The sequence below is a fragment of the Balaenoptera physalus genome (genome assembly GCF_965194825.1).
Source record: "Balaenoptera physalus genome assembly, chromosome: 13".
Taxonomy (NCBI): Eukaryota; Metazoa; Chordata; class Mammalia; order Artiodactyla; family Balaenopteridae; genus Balaenoptera; species Balaenoptera physalus.
The window spans coordinates 16193254-16216746 of NC_138892.1; the positions used below are offsets into that span (position 1 = coordinate 16193254).

At 42.8% G+C, this 23493-nt stretch overlaps 1 protein-coding gene across 3 annotated transcripts in view; it reads right to left on the bottom strand.

The window, feature by feature from the left end:
- Positions 1-23493, bottom strand: part of RFX4 (regulatory factor X4) — a 166001-nt gene that overhangs the window by 100078 nt on the left and 42430 nt on the right. For all 3 annotated transcript variants that reach the window (XM_082419391.1, XM_082419390.1, XM_082419389.1), the window contains exon 3: positions 7272-7332. In XM_082419391.1, coding sequence (XP_082275517.1) covers positions 7272-7332 — 61 coding nt within the window. The remainder of the gene's footprint in view (positions 1-7271; positions 7333-23493) is intronic.

Consider the following 23493-nt stretch of genomic DNA (forward strand, 5'->3'; position numbering starts at 1 on the left):
TTCAAGTGCCTACTCTTGTGCCAGAGATGTTCATATTTGCTATCACTACTCCCACAAATGGGTAACTTTATCTCCATGACATGGAGGAAGAAATGGAGGGTTGGGGAGGTTAAGTGACTTGCCCCAAACTACCTGGCTGGGAAAAGCCTGCCTTGGAGTATGAACTCAGGGACGATGCTTCTAAAGCTCTCCCTCTGTGCTAGGGACTGACATCCATGTGCTCAGTGAGTCAGCATTACCTATTGAGCACCTACTATGCGCCAGGCACCGCAGAATACAGCAGTGAACGAGAAGATGCAATCCCCACCACCGCCTTTAGGAAGCCGACAGTTTCTCAGAAGGAAGATGGGAACCAAGGAGAGAACACCACCAGATGATAAGTAAGTACAAAATGGTGGCATTTGGCTCACGTGGGCTCGGATTCTACAGAAGGCCAAAACAAATAAACAAAAACCACCCAATCTATTTTATTAAACTGCAACAATTAAGCCCACAATTTGCTGCTGGGTAGACAAACACGAGTTCAGGTGCGTCCCTGGTGTTTTTCCTAGGACCTCGCTGGCCCCGCCTCCCCTTGGTTGAGGGTCTTCTTAGGAGGCAGGCATTTCCCCCACGTGGGTGGAGTGAGACTGAGACCATCTGCTGTGTTGAGTTGCCTGCTTGCTTTTCCTTCTCTTCCAATAGGGGTAATAATCCTGCCTCCTCTACCCGGTTTTCGTGAGATCCAGTGAGCTCAGCCAGCAACATCAGCTGGGGTAAGCCTGGCACACCAGGGGTACTGGCTCAACCTATAAGTTTGGTCCCTGCTCAGCCATGGACTGAATCAGGGATTTATTTCTGCCATTGTAATGACTCAACTGGACCAGAATCTACAGTAATCTAATCCAAATCTTGTGCTTTGCCTACAAGCTACCAAATTGGTGTTCCAGAAAGGCCTGGGATTAGCCCTAGCTTCTGGCATCCCTCTGTTCGTTTTTTGATTAATCAAGTCCTTTTCTTTTTTTTTTTTTTTGACAAAAACTAGGCAGTCTAGTAGCAGAGTGTCACAAGTTCTGTGCTGCTGCTAACCCACCTGTCGGGGCCTAGGCTAGAGGTTGGCAGCCAGAGCGCTGGTGGCCCTGAATGGCAGCGGAGGGGATTTTGGCACCATCCTCTACCATAAACCACCCCCTTCAATCTTCCCTTTCCATCTCTTCCCTGCCTCTACTCATCTCCACTTCACCGTTACAAATAGGGCTGCAAAGAACATCTTCATGTGTGTCCCCCTGCACACCTGGGGGAGTGTTTCTCCATGTCAGTATCCAGGAGTGGATACACATATTAAAATGTTAATGGGATGCAAAATTGCCCATTCAAATGGCTTTACCATTTTATACCTTCACTCACAGCACAAAATATTTTCTAAAAATAAGAACCTAGGTCTACAACATAGCATCTCATTCTCTGAGACATTTACACCCTTCATGTTGTCCTGCTTAAGCTACCTTTCTCCATCTCTGGCTGAGGACTTCTAGCGGGACATAGTCACGCCTGTTGGCACTATATGTCACTTCTGGTTACATTCAGAGCTAAAAATGTTTAGCCTCCCTTTCTGGAATGAGGTGGACTAACTCATACTATGAGAGCAAATAAGGTTATGCCACCGTTGAATAAAGAATTAAATCAGAAATGGGTGCACAACGTCAGGTACTGGTGACATCCCGTGGGTCTGGTCTAGCGGCTGTGGCCGGGTCTAAAACGTCACCGTACTTCTTTGGCACAGTATCCAGCCCAATTTTCTACCTCTGGCCTCCGAGAACATTTTAAAGAGAAACACCGAATTTATTTTGTTTCATATTAATTTGAAATATTGAAAGCCTAGCAATCACCCAAGCCTCATTTTTGTTTTTTCCAAAGAAAGGAAAATGTCTCCCACGAAAGTGACAATTTGGTCTTCAATCCTCTTCCTTTGGGGAAGGGCCTCCCTCTCTCCCTGGAAACTGCAGACAGGGAAGTGTCTCCCCGCTGATGGCGCACAGGAGCTCAGAGTGACACTGGCAACAAGAGAGGTGTGTGAGAGGGCGGGGCAGTGGAGGGGGGCACGTGCTGGCAGCGAGTAGGCCAGGACAGCAGACAGGCTGCTTTCCCTGCCGAAATCCTCATTGTGAATAGAGGTTATTGTGTGGCCAGGATTCCAGCAGGGCTCACCATCCCCAGTGGGTTGGGCTTTACTAACCTCATGACCAAGGATGGGATGCTGGAAAGGGTTTGGCAGAAGGCATTTGACAATATTTGCCTGTTTTCTGCTGGGAACTGCCTCCAGGTCACGTGGCCCTGCTTATTTTCGGCTGCTTGGCTGTTGTATTGTTTGTTCTTAGAGTGGGGATGGTCTCTGGGGCGATGGGGAGGGGCTCTCGGCAAGGTGGGGGAAGGCAGAGAGGCAAATAGCTCCTAAACCAATTCCAGGAACAAGCCAAGCGTCCCGGGAGAACTGGGCACTATCAGGCCAGTGGCTACCACCTTGGCAGTGAGGCCAAGGTCCTTTCCTGGGGCTGCCCGCTACCCCTGCAGAGAGGGGACAACGTGAAGGATATAGATGCCTCGGAGGACGAGATGCCGTGTTGTGGAGCTAGGTTCCTGTTTTTTAAAAAACAGCATTTTGTATACTTCGGCTGAATATAAAATGGTAAGGCCATTAGAGTGGGCAATTTTGCAATCCTGTTAACATTTTCTGTGCACCCAGCACTTCCACTGCCTGATACCCATACAGAAGAAACACTTCAGCAGGTGTGTGAGGGGACATATGAAGATGTTCTTTGGGACTTTATGTGTAAAGGCAAAGATGAGATTTGGACACAACCTAAATGTCGGTCAAAGAGGGAAATGGCGAACTGAAGTCTGCCGCTGTCTTACATGAAATTCTGTGCAGCGGTTAAAATGAGGTTGTTCTTTGGGGACGAATCTGGGTATAGCTTCAGGATATTCGACTAAGGAGAGAAAGCAAGCTGTGGATCAAAACAGTGTGACAGGTTGTGGAACAATATTTTTAGAGTTCTATGTCTGTATTCTTTTTATAAAGGAGAAAATACTAAATAAAAAACCACAATTCAGAAACTTCTATCAGTACTTATGCATGTAAATGCATAGGCAAGGGACAGTAAAAAAAAAAATATATATATATATATATATACACACACACACACACACGCATGTATGCACAAACACCCACACACATACATATTTCTCACTGGTAACAGCGCTGCTCTGGAGGAGGAGAACTTTAACCTTATCTGTAATGTTTTCGTTTTAAAATAAGGAAATGTATTTTGTGTAAATAAAATAAAATTTAAATGTAAATGTGTATTTGTTGAATTTATTTGCACCTTGCCTTTTTCTAAAAAGCTAACAAAATAAACACAAAAAGAAAAAAATTAGACAAAGGGAAGAGATTAAAAAGTATATAAACATCAGATTTAGCTCTGAACTCCCTGGCAGCCAGAGCAAAGAGGGGACATATGGTATAAATTATATCACTTTCCCTTGTAGAGTGGAGGGTGCATCCAGTTCCTTTTGAGAGACAAAGTTTTTATACTGAAACTCTAGTCTAAAAAAGTTTACTCATGTGGAACTTGATATAGGATGTCACATGTCCTCCACCGTGGTCTTAAGCATGACTCTATCCCTAAGTTTAGAGAAATGTCCTACTTTTTCTTCCCTGCTATTTACATACTCCCCTGCCTCCTTCCCCCACCTCATCTGTACTGCTGTCTTCCCTGCTGGCTATGCTCCAACCACACGGCCCACCTTCTGCAGTTCCTTGAACAAGCCCAGCCTGCTTCCAGCCTGGAGAGAGTGGCGGATACTGTGGTCTTTGCCCAGGTTGCCTTTCAGGACTGAGGCGTTCTTCCCCACCGCTGAGACGTTGATTGCTGAGGCTGAATCCTTCCTGGGGAGCTGTCCTCAGCAGGATGGGAACTGCCTCACCCAAAGCTATGCCCCCTCACAGGGCGGGAAGGGGAGGGTGGGATGAACTGGGAGATTAGGTTTGACATAAATGCACTACCACATGTAAAACAGATAGCTAGTGGGAACCTGCTGTGTAGCACAGGGAGCTCAGCTCGGTGCTCTGTGATGACCTAGATGGGTGGGATGGGGGCGGGGGGGGAGGTCCAAGAGGGAGGGGATCTAGGTATACATATAGCCGATTCACTTCACTGTACAGCAGAAACTAACACAACATTGTAAAGCAATTATACTCCAATAATTAAAAAACAAAACCCCACCAAAGTTATATCCCCTCCCTGGGGGCAAACTACCTGCAGTGATGAGCAAGATGGGGGAATAAAAACCTGGATCCATTGCCTCAATTCATCTCTGAGGCCCACCCTGGCTTCAGAACTCCCTGTGAGATCGCTGAAGCCTCTACTGTAGCCTCCTCGCAGCCCGAGACCCCCTCTGCCCATCCCCTCGTACCCTCATGGTGTCAATACTGGGTGCCTTACCTAATAAGCTACCTGTAGGCACGGCTCTGCTCAGAGTCTGCCTCTGGGAGAGCTTGACCTGAAATGTTCCCTCTGCCTAGAACATCTCCCTGATTTTAACATTGTCATGGTGTCTGAGGACTTCTTGTCATACAAATGTCCACTTAAATATCACCTCCTAAGGGAAGCTTTCCCTCACCATTCAACCTAAAATAGCCTCTGGGATATGATCACATCAGCCAATTCTAATTCTCCGCACAGCACGTATCCGTATCTAATACATTCCTTTTTGATTTATTTATCATTAATATAATAATTTTTAAAATTATCACCCAACTTTTTCTCTCATCAGCCCCTATTCTTGGTCTGTCTTATCCACCACTGCATTCCCAAAGCCTAGAATAGGGCCTAGCAAACAGCAGGTGCTCAGTAAACATTTCTTAAATTAGTTAATAACTAAAATTCTATCTTAAAAATATAATATAAAGGGAATTGGAGGAAAATTTGATGTTTGAACAACTTGTTGCCTTTTGATAATAATAATACTAAAATTTATACATTTTCAAACCTGATGTGACTCTGAAAACAGATTTTTTTCATCAAAACAAATCCACTGCCTAACTCTGTGAATTGGAGGATGAAATTTCTTCCGGAGTGATCTATGTGACCTTTTATTTAGAAAAACCGATATTTTGTATAGAATTACGTACAGTAGAAGGAGAACTGATAATGCATATGTCAGGAAGGAGGGAAGCCCTATTCTGGGATGTCCTTGTGGGACTCCGAAGGAAGAGGTCTGCTGAGTGATCCATGGCTGCTAAGATTTACCTAGCACCCACCCTACACCAGACACTGTTCAAGCACTCTGTATATACGAATTCACTTCCTCTTTGTAACTACCCTAGAAGGCAGTGGTCCCCAACCTTTTTGGCACCAGGGACCCGTTTCATGGAAGACAATTTTGGCATGGACGGGCGGGCGGCAGGGCGATGGTTCAGGTGGTAATGTGAGCGATGGGAGCGGCACGTAAAGCTTCACCTGCTGCTCACCTCCTGCTGGGCGGCCCGGCTCCTAACAGGCTGCAGACCAGTACCGGTCCACGGCCCGGGGGTTGGGGACCCCTGATGTAAGGTAAATACTTCTGCCATCTCTATTTTACAGGTAGACTGAGGCACAGAGAGGTGCAGGACCTTGCCCAAGTTCACACAGCTAGAAAAGCAGAGCTGGGAGTTAATTCCTGGCAGTCTGATTTAAGAGATTACACTATCTACAGCCTTGCTGTTGCCAGGCAAATGTCAGAGAATCACAGAAAAACAGACATGAACAAGGTGATTTTCTTCTAGTCCCTTTCAAATTTTTTATTCTGAAATGTACAACATGTTCAGGTTATTAAAGCAAGAGCGTCTGTTGATTCCTAGCATTTCTAGAAACTCTCACTCCCAAAGTCTTTTATGTTGATGCCTCATTCAATGTGCTAGCATTAGGAGAATCTGTGTGACCATAATTGGGGGGGGAAGGATGCAGGGAGAGATTTGACCAGGGAAGTAGAGTAGAATTTTAAATAAAGCAAAAAGCAGCAAATGCAATGAGAAAAAGAATGCAGGGACACATTGATGGAAACAAGCCAAAAGGCTGGAAATGGAGCTCTTGAAAACAACCTCTGCTATCCTTGTAGCAAAACAAGTTGACTACGAGACTCTTGTTAGAGAAGATTGAGTTACATTTGTGAATGCTTTCTCCCAATGTTGTTTTCCTCTCACCTGTGGGTGGATTAGTCAAAAGAATCTAATATGATTTGCTCATTAGAGCCAATCTGCTTCCTTTTCTGATCTAGTCTCTCTTCTCCATCCTTCCTGGTTTTTCTCTTCCTTTCTTCAAAAGCATAGGCTTTGCAATTAAAGTGACCCAGCCAGGTTCCTGCCTCTGCCACTTCATGGCTATGTGTATATTCAGGCAAATGATTTAACTGTCTAAGCTTTATTTTCCTCATCTGTAAAATGGGCATAACAATACCAACTTCACAGAATTGTGAGAATGAAATGAGGCATGTATACAAAGTGCCTAGCATGCAGGCTGGCACACAGTAGCTTCATTTCTTTCCCCTCCCCACTTCTCTCTCCTTCCCCTTTGTTCCTTGCTTCCTTCAGCTTTGCTGGGCTGAACTAGAGTAGTAATAGCACTTAACTGACAAGTTCTTCTGAGAGGTGAGTCTCAGGTATAGAATAGCTTTGGTGTTCAAAGCTACAACATAATTTCTAAGTAAAACTCTTAGAGGAGAATTTACCTGTAAATACCAAACATGGGTGCAAACACTTAAACAACATCATTAACTATAACATCAAGTCCAGGAATTCCAAATATTAAAGGGAGAGCCACTCAAGTAGATAATTTGTATTAATGTTAAAATAAATGTAGTATAGTTGCAATAAATTATTAATTTATTAAGAGTTCATTGGTAGGGGTGAACAGACCTGTTTCTATAATTGGCTGGAACATTATTTATTAAAATAATAGACTCTATTAAAATCAATTAATAACATCCATGTGGAATCCAGTTCTTGCCAGTGTTTTGATGATGGAAAAAAAAATCTACTCCCAAATAAAATAAATATGAAAATTCAAATCTCCTGTCCATGTCTAAGTTGAATATTTTATGCATACTTACAAATTAAACTGATTGCATATGGGCTATTGGATGTCAAGTTATTATGACAATGTCAAAATATCCAAGTAATATGCTGTCCTATCTGTAGGAAGACATAGTTATATGAGCTTCCCATCAAGAGAGAACTTGCTCAGAATGGAACTTACCATTGCAGAGTAGCAGGAGTGGAGTGGGGCTTGGATGCTCTATTATTTTCTTTTTCCTCATCTGTTAAATGAAAGAAAAAGGAGTGAACTTCAGTAGGAAAACGTACAAGGCCCTTCAGCTCTCCCAAGTCTCAAAAGACTACGTTGCCCTCAAATGTTGATGCTTTGAAAGCAATGATATTTTGGCTTTTCTAACATGTTAAATTTATCACACTTTAATAAGAGAAAAAGGAGAAACTGACTTTTACGGAAAACTCTTATATCAATTTGTATTTTTATTTGACATAATACATTACAGTTTGAAGAGCTATCTCTCTTCATCACTGAACAATATGACTGCACTCCCCCAACGTGCTATGTTCGCAACTGAAGCTGGACATTTGACATGATGATTTTGACCCTAAGAACACACTGACTTTGCACACTATCTGTTCCTTGTAACTCCAATGGAACAGACAGTTAGTGTAGGGAAGGGAGAGTGTAAGTGTTCAGAAGAATCAGGTTAGCAATACAATAGAACAGGGGTTGGCAAACTTTTTCTGTAAAGAGCCAGTTAGTAAATATTTTAGGATTTGGGAGCCAAGAGGCAAAATCAAAAATATTATGCAATATTTATATAACACGAGAGAAAACAAATTCCATTTCCATATTGACAAAATTCAAAATATAATAATACTAGTTGATTATAATTTTTGTAATACAGGTCTATTAATTAAAAATGAAATTAATTTGGGGGAGCGGGTAACATTTTTCTTAAATGGGGTTCAAAGCTCACATTCCCTTTCATCCAACAGATTACAAATATCCATCTATAAAATCATTCTTAGTTTACAGCCCTACGAAAACAGGTGTCAGGCCAGGTTTGGTCTGTGGGGTTCTAGTTTGCAGACCTCTGCAACACAGCAATCTGAACAACAGATCAATCTTTGCATACCTAAGAAGAACTGCTCACAGTTTTATCATGAATTAACTGAGAAATAGATTTAATTAGTTGCATCCAATTCTTAATGAAGATTATTGATAGAAATAATCAACATAAAATTAAATTTCTAGGGAATTCCCTGATGGTCCAGTGGTTAGGACTCCACGCTTCCACTTCAGGGGCGCAGGTTTGATCCCTGGTAGGGGAACTAAGATCCTGCAAGCCGCATGGCGCAGCAAAAAGAAATAGTAAATAAAAAAATAATAAAATTTCTTGCCCCACAAAATCTGACCCAAGAAAACTGGTACAAATAACAGTCTCAAAAGAAAATAATGTCAAAACCTACAAATATAATCAACAAAATTTAATAAGAACATGTAAAACAATCAACAAAATAAATCTGTGGTATAAGATTTATATGGGAAAGAATTTGTACTTGTGAAAATAATTTAAGTAAAACTAAAATGAAAGTGGAAGAAAGTAAAATATACTGCAAAGGAAGTAGCTTAATAAAGTTGCCCTCAGAAAATATTTCCTTGATGAAAGCTTATCAATATTGGTATAATTCTGATTAAAATGTCTGCTCATAAAAACTGTGAAGATATTGTTGTTGCTCATTCAACAATTGTACATACTCACCTTCTTCCTTGTTAATAGAATCCCAATTTAAAGGGGACTACGTGTTCAGGGAGGGTTATCCCCTCTCAAATCCTAGAGAGATGAATGTTGATTAATTTAAATCTATCACGGTAATTTTATGTCATCTAGCCCCGATGGATTAGGTGGGGCATGTGACATGGTGATGTGGCCTATCAGATTAAGAAGGAGCCCTCTGGGTGCTTCTGGGAAAGTTATTTTTCCCTAACAAAAAGGAATGGGGGCCTTGATGTCAATTTCTGGCCTCCAAAACTGAAGGAAGGGAGGCAGGGAGGGAGGAAGGAAGGAAGGAAGGAAGGAGGAGGGAGGAGGGGAAGAAACAGAAGAGACACACTGGCCTGTCCTGCTTTTGAACACAGCTGTGAGTAGATAATTGGAGTGAAGCAGTAAACTTTCAACTGGGAAAAGAGCAGCCTGAGGACAAAGTCAATGCCAAGGAAGGCAGAGAGAAAAAGGGGGAAAACCTGGGGATTCTGAATGTCATAATGTGCCTCTGATTAACCAACCCTAAAAACTGCTGCCTTCTTATGAGATAACACAATTTTCTGAGTTAATAAATCCTCTTTTCATTGGGTATTCACTTCCTTGCCTCCAAAACCATGTTAACTGGTACAACACTAACACTAAATGTTCTCAGGGACAAAATGTCCCAATACATCATTGGGCTCAACATCTGTTCATGCTGCTTTGTCAACCTGGAGTTACTTCTAAATGTTTGTCATCCTTTCCAGTTTAGAATATACAACACCACCTCTTCAAAGCCTCCAAGTCAGGAATCATTAATCCTAACTCTGTTCTTCTGTACCCCATTATTTGTCTCTCAGTCAAATGGTTTAGCCATCTGGATCATTATTTCTATGCATATCCATATCCATCTCTCTGACTTATCCTACTTAAGAAGGCAAGGAGGCCTGTTTTCAAACTATATTACAAAGCTATAGTAATCAAAAGAGTAAAATACTGGCATAAAAACAGACACATAGATCAATGGAACAAAACAGAGAGCCCAGAAATAAACCCACACACACAGTCAATTAATTTATGACACAGGAGCCAAGAATATGCAATGGGGAAAGGACAGTCTCTTCAATAAATGATGTTGAGAAAACTAGACAGCAACTTGCAAAACAATTAAACTGGACCACTATCTTACACCATACACAAAAATTAACTCAAAACCAATTAAAGACTTGAATGTAAAACCTGAAACAATAAAAGTCATAGAAGAAAACATAGGCAGTAAGCTCGTTGACATTCATCTTGGTGATGACTTTTTGGATTTGATACCAAAAGCAAAGGAAACAAAAGCAAAAAATAAACAAGTGGGATTACATCAAACTTAAAATCTTCTGCACAGCAAAGGAAATCAGCGAAAACAACAAAAAGGCAACCTACTGAATGGGAGAAAATATTCGCAAATCATGTATCTGATAAGGGGTTAATATTCAAAATATATAAAGAACTCATACAATTCAATAGCAAACCCCCTGCCCCTGCCAAAAAATCCAAATGAAAAATGCACAGAAGATCTGAATAGACATTTTTCCAAAGAAGATATACAGATGGCCAATAGGTACATGAAAAGATGCTCAACATCACTAATCATCAGGGAAATGCAAATCAAAACCACAATGAGATATCACCTCACACTTTTTAGAATGGCTATTATCAAAAAGACAAGAAATAAGTGCTGGTGAGGATGAGGAGAAAAGAGAACCCTCATGCACTATCGGTGGGAATGTAAGTTGGTGCAGCCACTATGGAAAACAGCATGGAGGTTCATCAAAAAATTCAAAATAGAACTACTACATGATCTAGCAATTCCACTTCTGGGTATTTACTTGAAGAAAATGAAAACACTAATAAGAAAAGATATCTTCATCCCATGTTCACTGTAGCACTATTTACAATAGACAAGATATGGAAACAACCTAAGCATCCAATGACAGATGAATAAAGAAAATATTTTATAAATATATGAATATTATTCAGCCATAAAAAAGAATGAAATCTTGCCATTTGCAACAATAATGATGGATCTTCAGGGCATTATGCTAAGTGAAATTAAGTAAGAGAAAGACAAATACCATATGATTTCATTTACATGTGGAACAAAAAAAAAAAAGCTCATAGATAAAAAGAACAGATACAGACTGGTGGTTGCCAGGGGGTGGGGAGGTGGGGGGTGAAATAGATGAAGGGAGTCAAAAGGTATATACTTCCAATTATAAAATAAATAAGTCACGGGGATGCCGTGGACAGCATGGTGACTGTAGTTAACAACACTGAACCGCATATTTGGAAGTTGCTAAGAGAGTAGATCTTACAAGTTCTCATCACCAGAAAAAAAATTCTGTAACTATGTGTGGTGATGGATGTTTATAGACTACTGTGGTGATGATTTTGCAATACGTACAAATATCAAATTATTATGTTGTACACCTGAAACTGATATAGTGTCTTGTATGTCAATTATATCTCAACTTAAAAAAAAAGAAGAAAGCAGGGATGGTATCTTAGTCATCTTTATGTTCCCTCCAGCCAATGCCTTCCATTCACACTTAATTAAATAGTTGAGTCTGCCTTCCACAACTGTCTTCAACAATCTTAAAAAAAATAGCATGAAAAGGAGCGTGAGTCTCGTAAGAACGTAGGTAGACAGACACAAAGAACAATACTCAACCTGAGCTGTTCACAAAGAAATAAAAAGAAGATAATAATGAGGCACAACTTTATACCTCTGAGAACAACAAAAATTTTAAATAATAATCTCCAGTGCTGGTGTGTAAATGGTAAAACTGACATTCTCTCATTTCTCTGAAGGTAGTGTTAACTGGTACAGTGGTTTGGTAAGTAATTTTGCAATGATACTGAGAGCTATCTACAATATCCAGTCACTTGGCCTAACAAGCCCAACTCCTAGGAATTACACTAAGTAAATAATTGAAAGGCTATGTTAAAAAACAAGATCAATTGCATTTTTTTAAACAAGGAAAAATACATAAACAACCTAAATATATCTCTGTCCAGCTTATGCTGGCCCATGATTTACATTTTTGTCCCCCCCCTAGAATTGGCAGGGTATTTTTTTTCTCTGCTTCTTTAAATTTCAACACATCAGTCAACGTGGGCCACATGTCGAAAGATCTATATTCTAAAATCAATTTAAAACCTTACTGGCCATGACTGAGAAAACCCCTCAACCTCTGAGCTTCATTTTTCTTCACTTGTAAAACTGGTCATTTTAAAGGGCTATTGAAGGGATCATATTAATTAATTCAACAAAAATTCACTGAACACCTAATGTATGCCAGCTAGACACTGAGAATAAAGAAATTAAGCTCTTGTCCTTTGGTCTGGTTGGGGAAAGAGAAAGACGAACAGTAGAGAGAGAGGCCAAGTTCAGTAAGAAGTGATAAATGCTGTCCTGTGGGTAGGCAAGGAGGATCTTGCCAACCCAGGCTGCATGAAAAAGCAGCGCCTGTCAAGAGAGGCTTCCGAGAAGAAGCCACAAGTAAGCTGAGCCCTGAGTGGGCCAGAGATGGGAACCAGGTGTCAAGGAAGGTGGGATGAAGTCAGGGGTAGGGTGGAGAAGGTGAGGGACAGATAAAGCCATGGGGACCTGAAAGATCAGGCAGCCTTCCCAGAAGCAAGGTGGCTGCAGCACGGGTCCTGGTCAAGCGGTGGAGTGGAGTGAGGGCACTGAGGCGGTGCTCTGTGACATCTAGTAATCCCGTTCAATCTTTAAGACAGTCTCTGGTCTCTAAACTGACAGTAATAATAATGCCTACCTGGAAAGATATTCGGGAGGATTGAGTGAAATGAACTTAAGAGCTAAGAGCTGGAAAACATCAGTGCAGGAGCTGCATGGCAAAGGCTGCCCTGGGCTGCTCTGGCTGGGAGGCCTTGGAGTGACTCTGTTCAGCTGGGATCTACTGTGGGAAGCAGGCAAGGGAGGCCGCCTCTCTGCTCGGGAAGGTTTACAGGGGCAAACACAACGGCATCGACAGGGACCCTGCAAGGCAAACACACAGCAAGGGACATCAGGGCTCCAAACAGGACGTGGCATTTGAGCTGGCCTTGAAGAGATGGTCAGAATTTAAAAGACAACCTTGTTTACTGTTTGCAAAGATAATACATGTTCATTTGCATTTTAATTTGGAAAATTTTTTTTTCAAGTTTTATTGGAGTATAATTGCTTTATAGTGTTGTGTTAGTTTCTGCTATACGGTAAAGTGAATCAGCTATACGTATACATACATCCCCTCTTTTTTAGATGTACTTCCCACTCAGGTCACCACAGAGCATTGAGTAGAGTTCCTGTGCTATACAGTAGGTTCTCAGTAGTTATCTGTTTATACATAGTAGTGTACATAGGGATAATAGAAATCTCTGGAAATACAAGCCCCTCTCAATAGAACAAACTATTGTCAACTCTTTATCCTATTTACCTCCAGTCTTTTTTTCAATGTTCTCTTTCACAACCAAGCGCACACACACACACACACACACACACACCTAACTTAAAATAAGTGAGGGTCACATAGCACATCCTGGCTTGTAACCTGTTTTACTCAGTCACCTTTGCAAGGACAGGTCAGACTTTGAGAGAAGGATGCTGAGGGCAGGGGTACTCCAGGGGGAGCAAGCAGCATGAGAAAAGTCCTGGGGGAGGGAAAAGGCAAATGGTCCGTTGCCTGGAGCCAGAAAAGTTCCCCATTCTGGGATTCCACCACAGTGTCTCCCATTCAGGGGATACCCGTCTCTATCGTGTCAGATTTTTTTTCCCAACTAAACTTTGTTAGGGCCCATTCCTGATACCAACCGCTGGTAAGAGAACTAGCTTTGAGGGCAGGCCGACCTGGCTTTGAATTCCAGCTTTGCCCTTAACTCTGTGGGAGCCTAAGCAGTCACTTGACTCATCCAAGTTGGAGGGCCCTCACCTAAAACATGAGAATCATAACTTATGTTACAAGGATGGTTTGAAGATTAAATACCATAAAATATGTTAAAAACTAGATACATTTCAAAAGAATACCATAACAATACCAATAGCCTTCATTGGCCAAGTACTTAAGCCAGGCACTGTGCGTCACTTTTCATATGCCATCTCATTTTATTCCTCCCAACAGTGTTATTAATTAGTTTTATTTTTATTTTATTTCATTTCATTTCATTTCACTTTATTTGGCTGCATTGGGTCTTTGTTGCTGTGCACGGGCTTTCTCTAGTTGCGGTGTGCAGGGGCTACTCTTCGTTGTGGTGCGTGGTCTTCTCATTGTGGTGGCTTCTCTTATTGCGGAGCACGGGCTCTAGGCATGTGGGCTTCAGTAGCTGTGGCGCACGGGCTTAGTTGCTCTGCAGCATGTGGGATCTTCCCGGACCAGGGCTCAAACCCGTGTCCCCTGCACTGGCAGGCGGATTCTTAACCACTGCGCCACCAGGGAAGTCCCCTATATCCCTATTTTATAAGTAAGGAAATCGAGCTTTGCGTGAGGCTGAAAAATCTGCAGGAAGCCATGCGGCCCGTGAGTGGAGACTGGACCTCACTCAGTGATGGGCATGTGGCAGCTACTGATAGTATTTAGATAAGAATTGGTCTACCCGGAGCCAACAGGGACCCTCCGCTCAGTCATCAAACAGGTGCCTCCCACCTCTGCAGGCCTCTCCAGACACTGGTGACTTCATTCCCAGCCTTTTTTCCCCAAAGAGACTATGTGTCACACCCAGGCCTGACCCTCCTATCTGATGGCTCTCAATCCTAATTCGCCAGAAGTGCTGGTAACTCATGCACTCGTTCATCAAATATTTATTGAGTGTCTAGTATGTTCCAGCCCTATGCCAGGGGCTAATCGGGGAGAAAAAGCAGACATGGTCTCTGCTCTCTTGAGCTCAGATTGTCAGCAAATAAAATGCAAGTCCTGGGCAAGAGCTGAGAAGGGCAGGCCCAAGATGTTATGGCAGCACCAAGTGTGGGGTACGAGCCCAGGCTTGGGATCTGAAGGAGAAGAAGGAGCCAGCTAGACAAAGAGGACAGGAGAGCACATCTTAGGAAGATGGAAATAGCCATGGTTGGTAGAGACTTTAGGAATTGGCCTTCCCAAATGCCTCTTCATTTTAACAGGCAGAAAGGCCTCAAACCAAACAAGATTCATCCTGTAAGGCCGAATTCCAGGCTGACAAGACTCCTGGAGCCATTCATGGCACACACGGAGCCATCCACCCTCCAGGCCCACCCTGCTCGTCCTACCAAAGCCGGAGAGCAGCATCTGTTTAAAATTCCTCCCACCGAGATGCTGCCCAGTGCCTGGACCTCTCCCTGACACCCTGTTCCCTCCCACTTTTCAATTACGATTCCTAATACGTCCCCACCCAGGGAATCCTGGTCCAATTCCCAATGGTGAGCATCTCTACTCCCTTTTCTGGATCTATTTCCTAATATTAACTCTGGGACCAAATTTCCAGGCTCAAATCCTGGCTCCTTCACTTGCTAGCTGTGTGACCTCAAACAAACTTTTGGTGCCTTAGTTTCCTTATTTGTAAAATAGGGGTAATAATAGTACCAAGCCCTAATTGTGAGGGTTAACTAAACCACTCCTGGCACAAGGCACGTGCTATCTACGTGTTCCCGATTACAATAACAGTCGTCACTCCTCCAGAGAGGTCGTGTACCTGGATCCCTGTCCTGCCCGTAGGCCTGGGTTTGTCAAGTCCTGCATCTGGGCCAGAGTTATCCACTCCTCCCCTGTGCTCCCACAGCACCTTGGCTGGTCCCTGGCAAAGCCCTTGTCACAGGGTGTGGTCGCTACGTGCTGACCAGTGCATCTGCCTTGCTGGTTTGTAAGCTCTGTAGGGCATAGACCACATTTGCCATTGTGTCTCCAGCACCCACACATGGAAGTACTTGTGGAATGAATGAATGGCTAAGATAAAATCACAGTCAAATGCTGAGCCTACCCATCTGATTGCAGTAAGCATATAAAATAACAATACCATCCGGGAACATTCACTGGGGTCTTACAATGTGCCAGGCACTGGGCAAAGCTTTTCACATTACTGCATTTAATTCTCATAGCTTCCTGAGACAGTGAATAATTTAATGCATGTGAAACATCAAATATGGTGCTTGATATATACTTAGTGCTTAATCAATGTTAGGTTTAATTATGAGTATTATCCCCTTTCATAGGGGAAGAAACTGAGGCTCAGAGAAGTGAAGCAATTTGTCTGAGGTCACACAGTTTAGCAATGGAGCCAGGAAAGGGACCCAGGCTAGTTGACATCTCAACCTCCCTGAATACAAACATTTACGAGCCTCATTCTCTCCTTAAACCTGTGGCACTGAACTAGAGATATTCAGGGAACTATCTACCTAATCATTTATTTTCTGCCTCTATGCTGATTGAATTCATGATATTTGGGAACCTATTCTAGAATATTTCCTGCCTAGAGCCAATGTGGCAGAGTTTAACACGGACGGAGAACATTTCTAAATTAATTACTTTTTTTCAAATCCCAAGAACGGTTCAAATTTATGTGAATCTCAAGTTTCACTTCAAAGTTCTAATTCTATTTCCTTTCATTATCCTAATCAGGCTGCACCTGGCCAGACCTCACCTGTTGGGAACATGGGGCTGCCAAACGTTTCATTTCCCCTTATCTACCTCCTTTCCAGCCCCTGCAAAGAGCATCAGCTGATGCTCAGGGTGCCTGGACCAGGCCTTTGGCAGTGTGCATCAGCCCCTGGCAGCAAACCCTTCTCTCCGTGGGAACAGAGCTAAGTCCCAAACAAAACTGGGATGTTGGCAGCATTGCTCTGAGGGGGCCCACACCTGCTTCCTTTCACCTCCTCTGGGTGAATTCCTTCATAATCTTGGAGTAGGAAGGGGCCTTTCTAACTTTGATACAAAACCCAAAGCCATACAAGAAAATATTGAGAAATTTTACTACATAAAAAAATCTAAAGCTTCTATGTGGGGGAAAAAAACACACTGCAAGTACAAAGATAATGACCCGCTTGGGAAAACTGCAACCACAGACAATGGTCTCACCTCCCCGCCACAGAAACAGCTCCAATAAAACCACAAGGAAAAAGACCAAGATACATAGTTGGTGGAAAAAATGCAAATGTTCCTGAAATGTGAAAAGACAATCTCAATCAATGAAAATGAAAGCTACACTACAATACCATTTCTCATGTATCGGATTGGCAAAAATCCAAACCACAACGACACAACTCTGCCCTGAAGTGTTCTGCCATAGGGAAACAGGTGCAGGGGGAGTGCAAAATGGTGCCTCCCCACATGGAAAGACATTTCACAGAATCTAATGAAATCCTACATGCCCTTTATCCAGCAGTCCCACGTCTGCGAACAGATCCTGCCGCTACTCCTGGAAACATGGGAAACGACCGCACACGAGGTTATTCACTGCAACTTGGCTGTAACAGTGAAAGTGTTGGAAATAGCCCAGCGCTCATCTAGTTAACTAAATCACAATACATGCTCACAGTGGAATACTACACAGCTGTGAAAAAAAGAAGATTAAAAGCAAGAAAAGAATGAGAATGCTCTCTCTGTTCTTACTCATATGGAACACGCCAGGGTTTATTATTAAGTGAAAAAAGCAAGTCACAGCAAAATGCATATAGGGTGCTATTTTTTGTGTGTAAGAAAGTGGCAAAAAAAGAACATATATTTGAATTTTTATTTGCATAAAAAAGTCAAATGCTGGAAGAATACACAATAAACATTGGAAATACTCGAAGAATGCATAAAAAACAAATAAAAATGCTTCCCACTAGGGAGCTCAGGAGGGACGACAAGGGTGGGACTAAGACTTCTCAGTGAGTACCTTTACAGCATTTTGATTTTTGACTGTATGAATGTATTATCCATTCAAAAATACTCCATTTGAATACTCCATTCAAAATTAATTTTGAACAAATTAAAAGACTCTATTAAGGAGGGAACGTCAGAAGGAAGAACCTCTTCAAATGGCTAAGTGGTCCCAGAGTGCCAAAAACTGAAAGTGAATTACAACTATTACTCGTAATCTAGCATGGCTTTATAGTATTTTGCTTTGCTAACATCCATTACTGAATAAACACTCACTGAGCACCTACTATGTACCAGGCCTTCCATATTAAGTGCTGGCGAGACACAGTCAATCAGACAGGCTCCCTTCCCCTCAGGGACTGAGGGCCCGTGGAGGGAGGGAGCGGAGGTGCAGAAGGGTCCTGTCAGTGTGCTCCACACACAGAGGAGGGAGCCTAATTCTCCACAAGGAGAGGACAGATAGACACTCAGGGGGCAGAAAGGGCAGCCCGTGATGGATATGGAGGCTGAGAAAGGGGAAGAGTCGGCGGGTTGTCTTAAATCATAACCTAACCACTGGGCCTCCTGAGCTCTCCAGCAGTGTTGTACCTCAGTTCCCAGCCAGGACTAAAACTGCAGCGTTCACCCCACGAGGACAATTCAGCTTTTAAAGCCATCATGGGAGGACTCTCTGTGAACTTCCCCACCCCGGACTTCCCACTCTAAGCCACTGCCCTTGCTCTAGGAGCTGTCTGAGAACCTTTCTGCCGTTGGCAGGGATGGGGGCTTTTGTCCACAACTTGATGGGAATATGGACGAGTTTAACCACATTTCTCTGGAACCCCTTCTATGGAGTTATAAGATCCCAAACTGGAATAATAACCTGACATGCTCAGTGGAGTGAGATATGTGACTTTCACAAATATAGCCCTGAAATGTGAGCCCTGAAATGTGATGAGATTTTAATATGTTAATGATGAGTCACATTAGGTTGTGACCCACTGTGACCCCAGTTCTACGCCACCGTGCTAATGAATTCCAACTTTTCCTGTCCCTGTGTTATAAATATCCTCTGTCACCACCAGTCTGTCAGTAACTGCCACGATGAGTTGGTGAAGGGTTGGGGAGGATAAAGGAAGCAGGGACATTCCAGTGGGGCAGGCAGGATGGGGGATGGCAGTTGTTAAGAGCTGTCGAAGAACAGAGGGAACGGGACTCAGTATGGACTGTCTCACACACACACACACACACACACACACACACACACACACACACACACACACAGAGCCTGATAACTCTTGGCGATAAAGGGAGAACTCTGGACTCCTGCCTAGGATATAAGATAGAGGCTGAAGTCATTTGATTTAGATATTAAGGAAATGATGACCTGAAGACTAGCGGGCTTGGGCTTATATTTAATTTGTTCTGTTTCCCAAGGAGGGAAACAGGAATCCCAAGGAATCCCACGGGGTTCCTGCTCTTTGGACCCATCCTATCACCCCAGTCTCTCCAATTCTCTCCATCCTACTGATACCATGCTGGTCTACAGCGTCATCGCCTCACCTGGACCAGGTGGAAGCCCCTGAAGTGCCTTCCTGGCTTTAACCCACCTGCAGAGAACTCCACACTAGCCTTCTGAAAACTCCACTTTGACCTGTCACTCCTCCACCCAACTCCTTCAGTGGCACCTTAACTATCAAGCTCCAAACCACTTGTGGGAATCCAAATCCTTCCACAATATGGCCCAAACTCCCCTTCTCAGCCCTGTTTCCCATGATTCTTCAATCTCTCTGCTCCAGACAATGTAGAAAACCCTCCAAGCTCAAAACCTGCCTTGTGGCCTTTTGCCTCCCAGCCTTTTACTTAAAGGAACCGCATGGATCCTATGAGGCCCAATGCAAATGCCACCTTCTCTGAGATGCCTTCCCTGGTCATCTTCCAACTTTGTGACTGCTCCCAAACTTTACCAAGCACTCTGATCACCTGGGGGTTTGTTCAAATGCAGAGTGTGCCTCAGTGGGTCTGGAGTCGGCCCAAGATTCTGCATTTCTAACAAGGTTCCAGTGAGGTCGTGCTGGAGTCCAGGAACATACCTGGTATGGCAAGGTAGAACACCTTGCGTAATTCAAGTGGAATTTATCAAATACAATCTTGCATTATTAATACTCAAGCATGTGCCTTAGCTTCCCTTCTGGAATGAAAATTCTTTGAGAGCAGGGACCCACAGAAGAGAGAGTTTATACAGTAGACAGAGAACCAGCTATAAAATCAGACAGCTCTAAGTTTGACTCTTTACCACTTACTTGCCAGGCTTTAAGTCATATAACCTCTGATTCTCAGTTTCCTCATCTGTAAAATGGAAATTAAAAAAAACCTCCCTCCCAGAGTATTACAGGAAAGAGTGGCTGTGATTATGCCTAGCACACTGCCTGATACTGAATATATTTTAATTTTGGCTCCCTGCTCTTTCCTTCCATGTATAACTTCGGGCTTTCCACAGAGTCTTATATGTAATAAGTGCGCAGGGAATCTTCTGGGCCCAATTTCTGCAGAAACTTCTGTTCCAACCTGTACAATTCTCATCAATCCACACTGCTAAGCTTTCCTCTCTAGATAGAATGCTCTAACCAGTCATGAATCTGGTAATATTTTACAGTCATAGTCTCCCTATTTGTTGGTAGGCATGCCATATGTTTCTAAACATAAAGATCTGCTGACATCTACCAGGGATAAACTGCAACTTATTCAGGTTGGGAATGAAAATTTATTTGACCCTAACTATGGTAAATAACCCATCCACTCTCATTCAGACTCGCACTCATCAGGCATTCAGGGCTTGACCTCACTGGTCCAGGGTTTTCTTCCCAACTGCATTCCATCAAAATGTCCCATGTCCCATTTTTTCATGCTCCCTGAAGCTCTAGTTACTCAATTAAACTGATCTTTTCTGAGCTGCTAAAAGGGACATAACAGGAAGAGCTCTAGATAGAAATCAGAAAACCTGGGTTTACAATTTTGATTTTAGCACTATCCAAGAGTAAGATTTTAGACAAATACTTCCCTTCTCTGAGCCTCAGTTTCCTCATCCATAAAACTGGAGAGTGGGCCAACATGATCTGTAAAGGCTCATAGTCTTTTCTAGGCTAATAAACTGATTATCCTCCCACTCCATTTCATTTGAACCAGCACCCTCCTGGTGCTAATGCCCAGCTCTTACGCAGGGCAGTGAAAGAAATATTTTTCAGCAGGTGGAATTTTGACCTCTCTCAAATCACCCTGAGAAGGCATTTTGACCTGCTTGGCGTGGCTCAGAGATAAACTCTACAGCACACCCTTTAGCTTGCCACTCAATAGGTAGTCTTTCATTTTTTCTGCTTGCTAATCAAACCCCAGTTTTATTCAAGGTAGTAACGTGACAGCCAAAGAGGTACTCATGATTCGTCTCATCCAGGGGTCAGCAAACAAGTTCTGTAAAGAGCCAAATAGTAAATATTTCAGGCATATTGTCGCTGTCACATATGCTTCTCCTTTTTTCTCTACTCTTTAAAAAACAAGAGAGAGTAAGATGGCGGAGTAGAAGGATGTGCTCTCACTCCCTCTTGCAAGAGCACCGGAATCAAAACTAACTGCTGAACAATCATCGAAAGGAAGACACTGGAACTCACCAAAAAAGATACCCTACATCCAAAGACAAAGGAGAAGCCACAATGAGATGGTAGGAGGGGCGCAATCACAATAGAATCAAATCCCATAACTGCTGGGTGGGTGACTCACAAACTGGAAAACACCTACACCCCAGAAGTCCACCCACTGGAGTGAAGGTTCTGAGCCCCACGTCAGGCTTCCCAACCTGGGGGTCCAGCAACGGGAGGAGGAATTCCTAGAGAATCAGACTTTGAAGGCTAGCAGGATTTGATTGCAGTACTTCAACAGGACTGGGGGAAACAGAGACTCCACTCTTGGAGGGCACACACAAAGTACTGTGCTCATCGGGACCCAGGCAGAAGGAGCACTGACCCCATAGGAGACTGAACCAGACCTACCTGCTAGTGTTGGAGGGTTTCCTGCAGAGGTGGAGGGTAGCTGTGGCTCACCGTGAGGACAAGGACACTGGCAGCAGAAGTTCTGGGAAGTACTCCTTGGTGTGAGCCCTCCCAGAGTCTGCCATTAGCCCCACCAAAGAGCCTGAGTAGGCTCCACTGTTGGGTTGCCTCAGGCCAAACAATCAACAGGGAGGAAACTCAGCCCCACCCATCAGCAGACAAGTGGATTAAAGCTTTACTGAGCTCTGCCCACCAGAGCAACACCCAGCTCTACCCACCACCAGTCCCTCCCATCAGGAAACTTGCACAAGCCTCTTAGATAGCCTCATCCACCAGAAGGCAGAGAGCAGAAGCAAGAAGAACTACAATCCTGCAGCCTGTGGAACAAAAACCACATTCACAGAAAGATAGAAAAGATGAAAAGGCAGAGGCTATGTACCAGATGAAGGAACAAGATAAAACCCCAGAAAAACAACTAAATGAAGTGGAGATAGGCAACCTTCCAGAAAAAGAAATCAGAATAATGATAGTGAAGATGATCCAGGACCTCGGAAAAAGAATGGAGGCAAAGATCAAGGAGATGCAAGAAATGATTAACAAAGACCTAGAAGAATTAAAGAACAAACAAACAGAGATGAACAATACAATAACTGAAATGAAAACTACACTAGAAGGAATCAATAGCAGAATAACTGAGGCAGAAGAACGGATAAGTGACCTGGAAGACAAAATGATGGAATTCACTGCTGGAGAACAGAATAAAGAAAAAAGAATGAAAAGAAATGAAGACAGCCTAAGAGAACTCTGGGACAACATTAAACGCAACAACATTCACATTATAGAGGGTCCCAGAAGGAGAAGACAGAGAGAAAGGACCCAAGAAAATATCTGAAAAGATTATAGTCGAAAACTTCCCTAACATGGGAAAGGAAATAGCCACCCAAGTCCAGGAAGCGCAGAGAGTCCCAGGCAGGATAAACGCAAGGAGAATCATGCCAAGACACATAGTAATCAAACTGACAAAAATTAAAGACAAAGAAAAATCACTGAAAGCAACATGGGAAAAACAACAAATAACATACAAGGGAACTCCCATAAGGTTAACAACTGATTTCTCAGCAGAAACTCTACAAGCCAGAAGGGAGTGGCATGATATACTTAAAGTGATGAAAGGGAAGAACCTACAAACAAGATTACTCTACCCAGCAAGGATCTCATTCAGATTCGATGGAGAAGTCAAAAGATTTTCAGACAAGCAAAAGCTAAGAGAATTCAGCACCACCAAATCAGCTCTACAACAAATGCTAAAGGAACTTCTCTAAGTGGGAAACACAAGAGAACAAAAGGACCTACAAAAACAAACCCATTACAATTAAGAAAGTTGTAATAGGAACATACATATCGATAATTACCTTAAATGTGAATGCATTAAATGCTCCAACCAAAAGACACAGGCTTGCTGAATGGATACAAAAACAAGACCCATATATATGCTGTCTACAAGAGACCCACTTCAGACCTAGGGACACATACAGACTGAAAGTGAGGGGATGGAAAAAGATATTCCATGCAAATGGAAATCAAAAGAAATGTGGAGTAGCAATACTCATATCATATAAACTAGACTTTAAAATAAAGAATGTTACAAGGGACAAAGAAGGACACTACATAATGATCAAGGGATCAATCCAAAAAGAAGATATAACAATTATAAATATATAGGCACCCAACATAGGAGCACCTCAATACATAAGGCAACTGCTAACAGCTATAAAAGAGGAAAC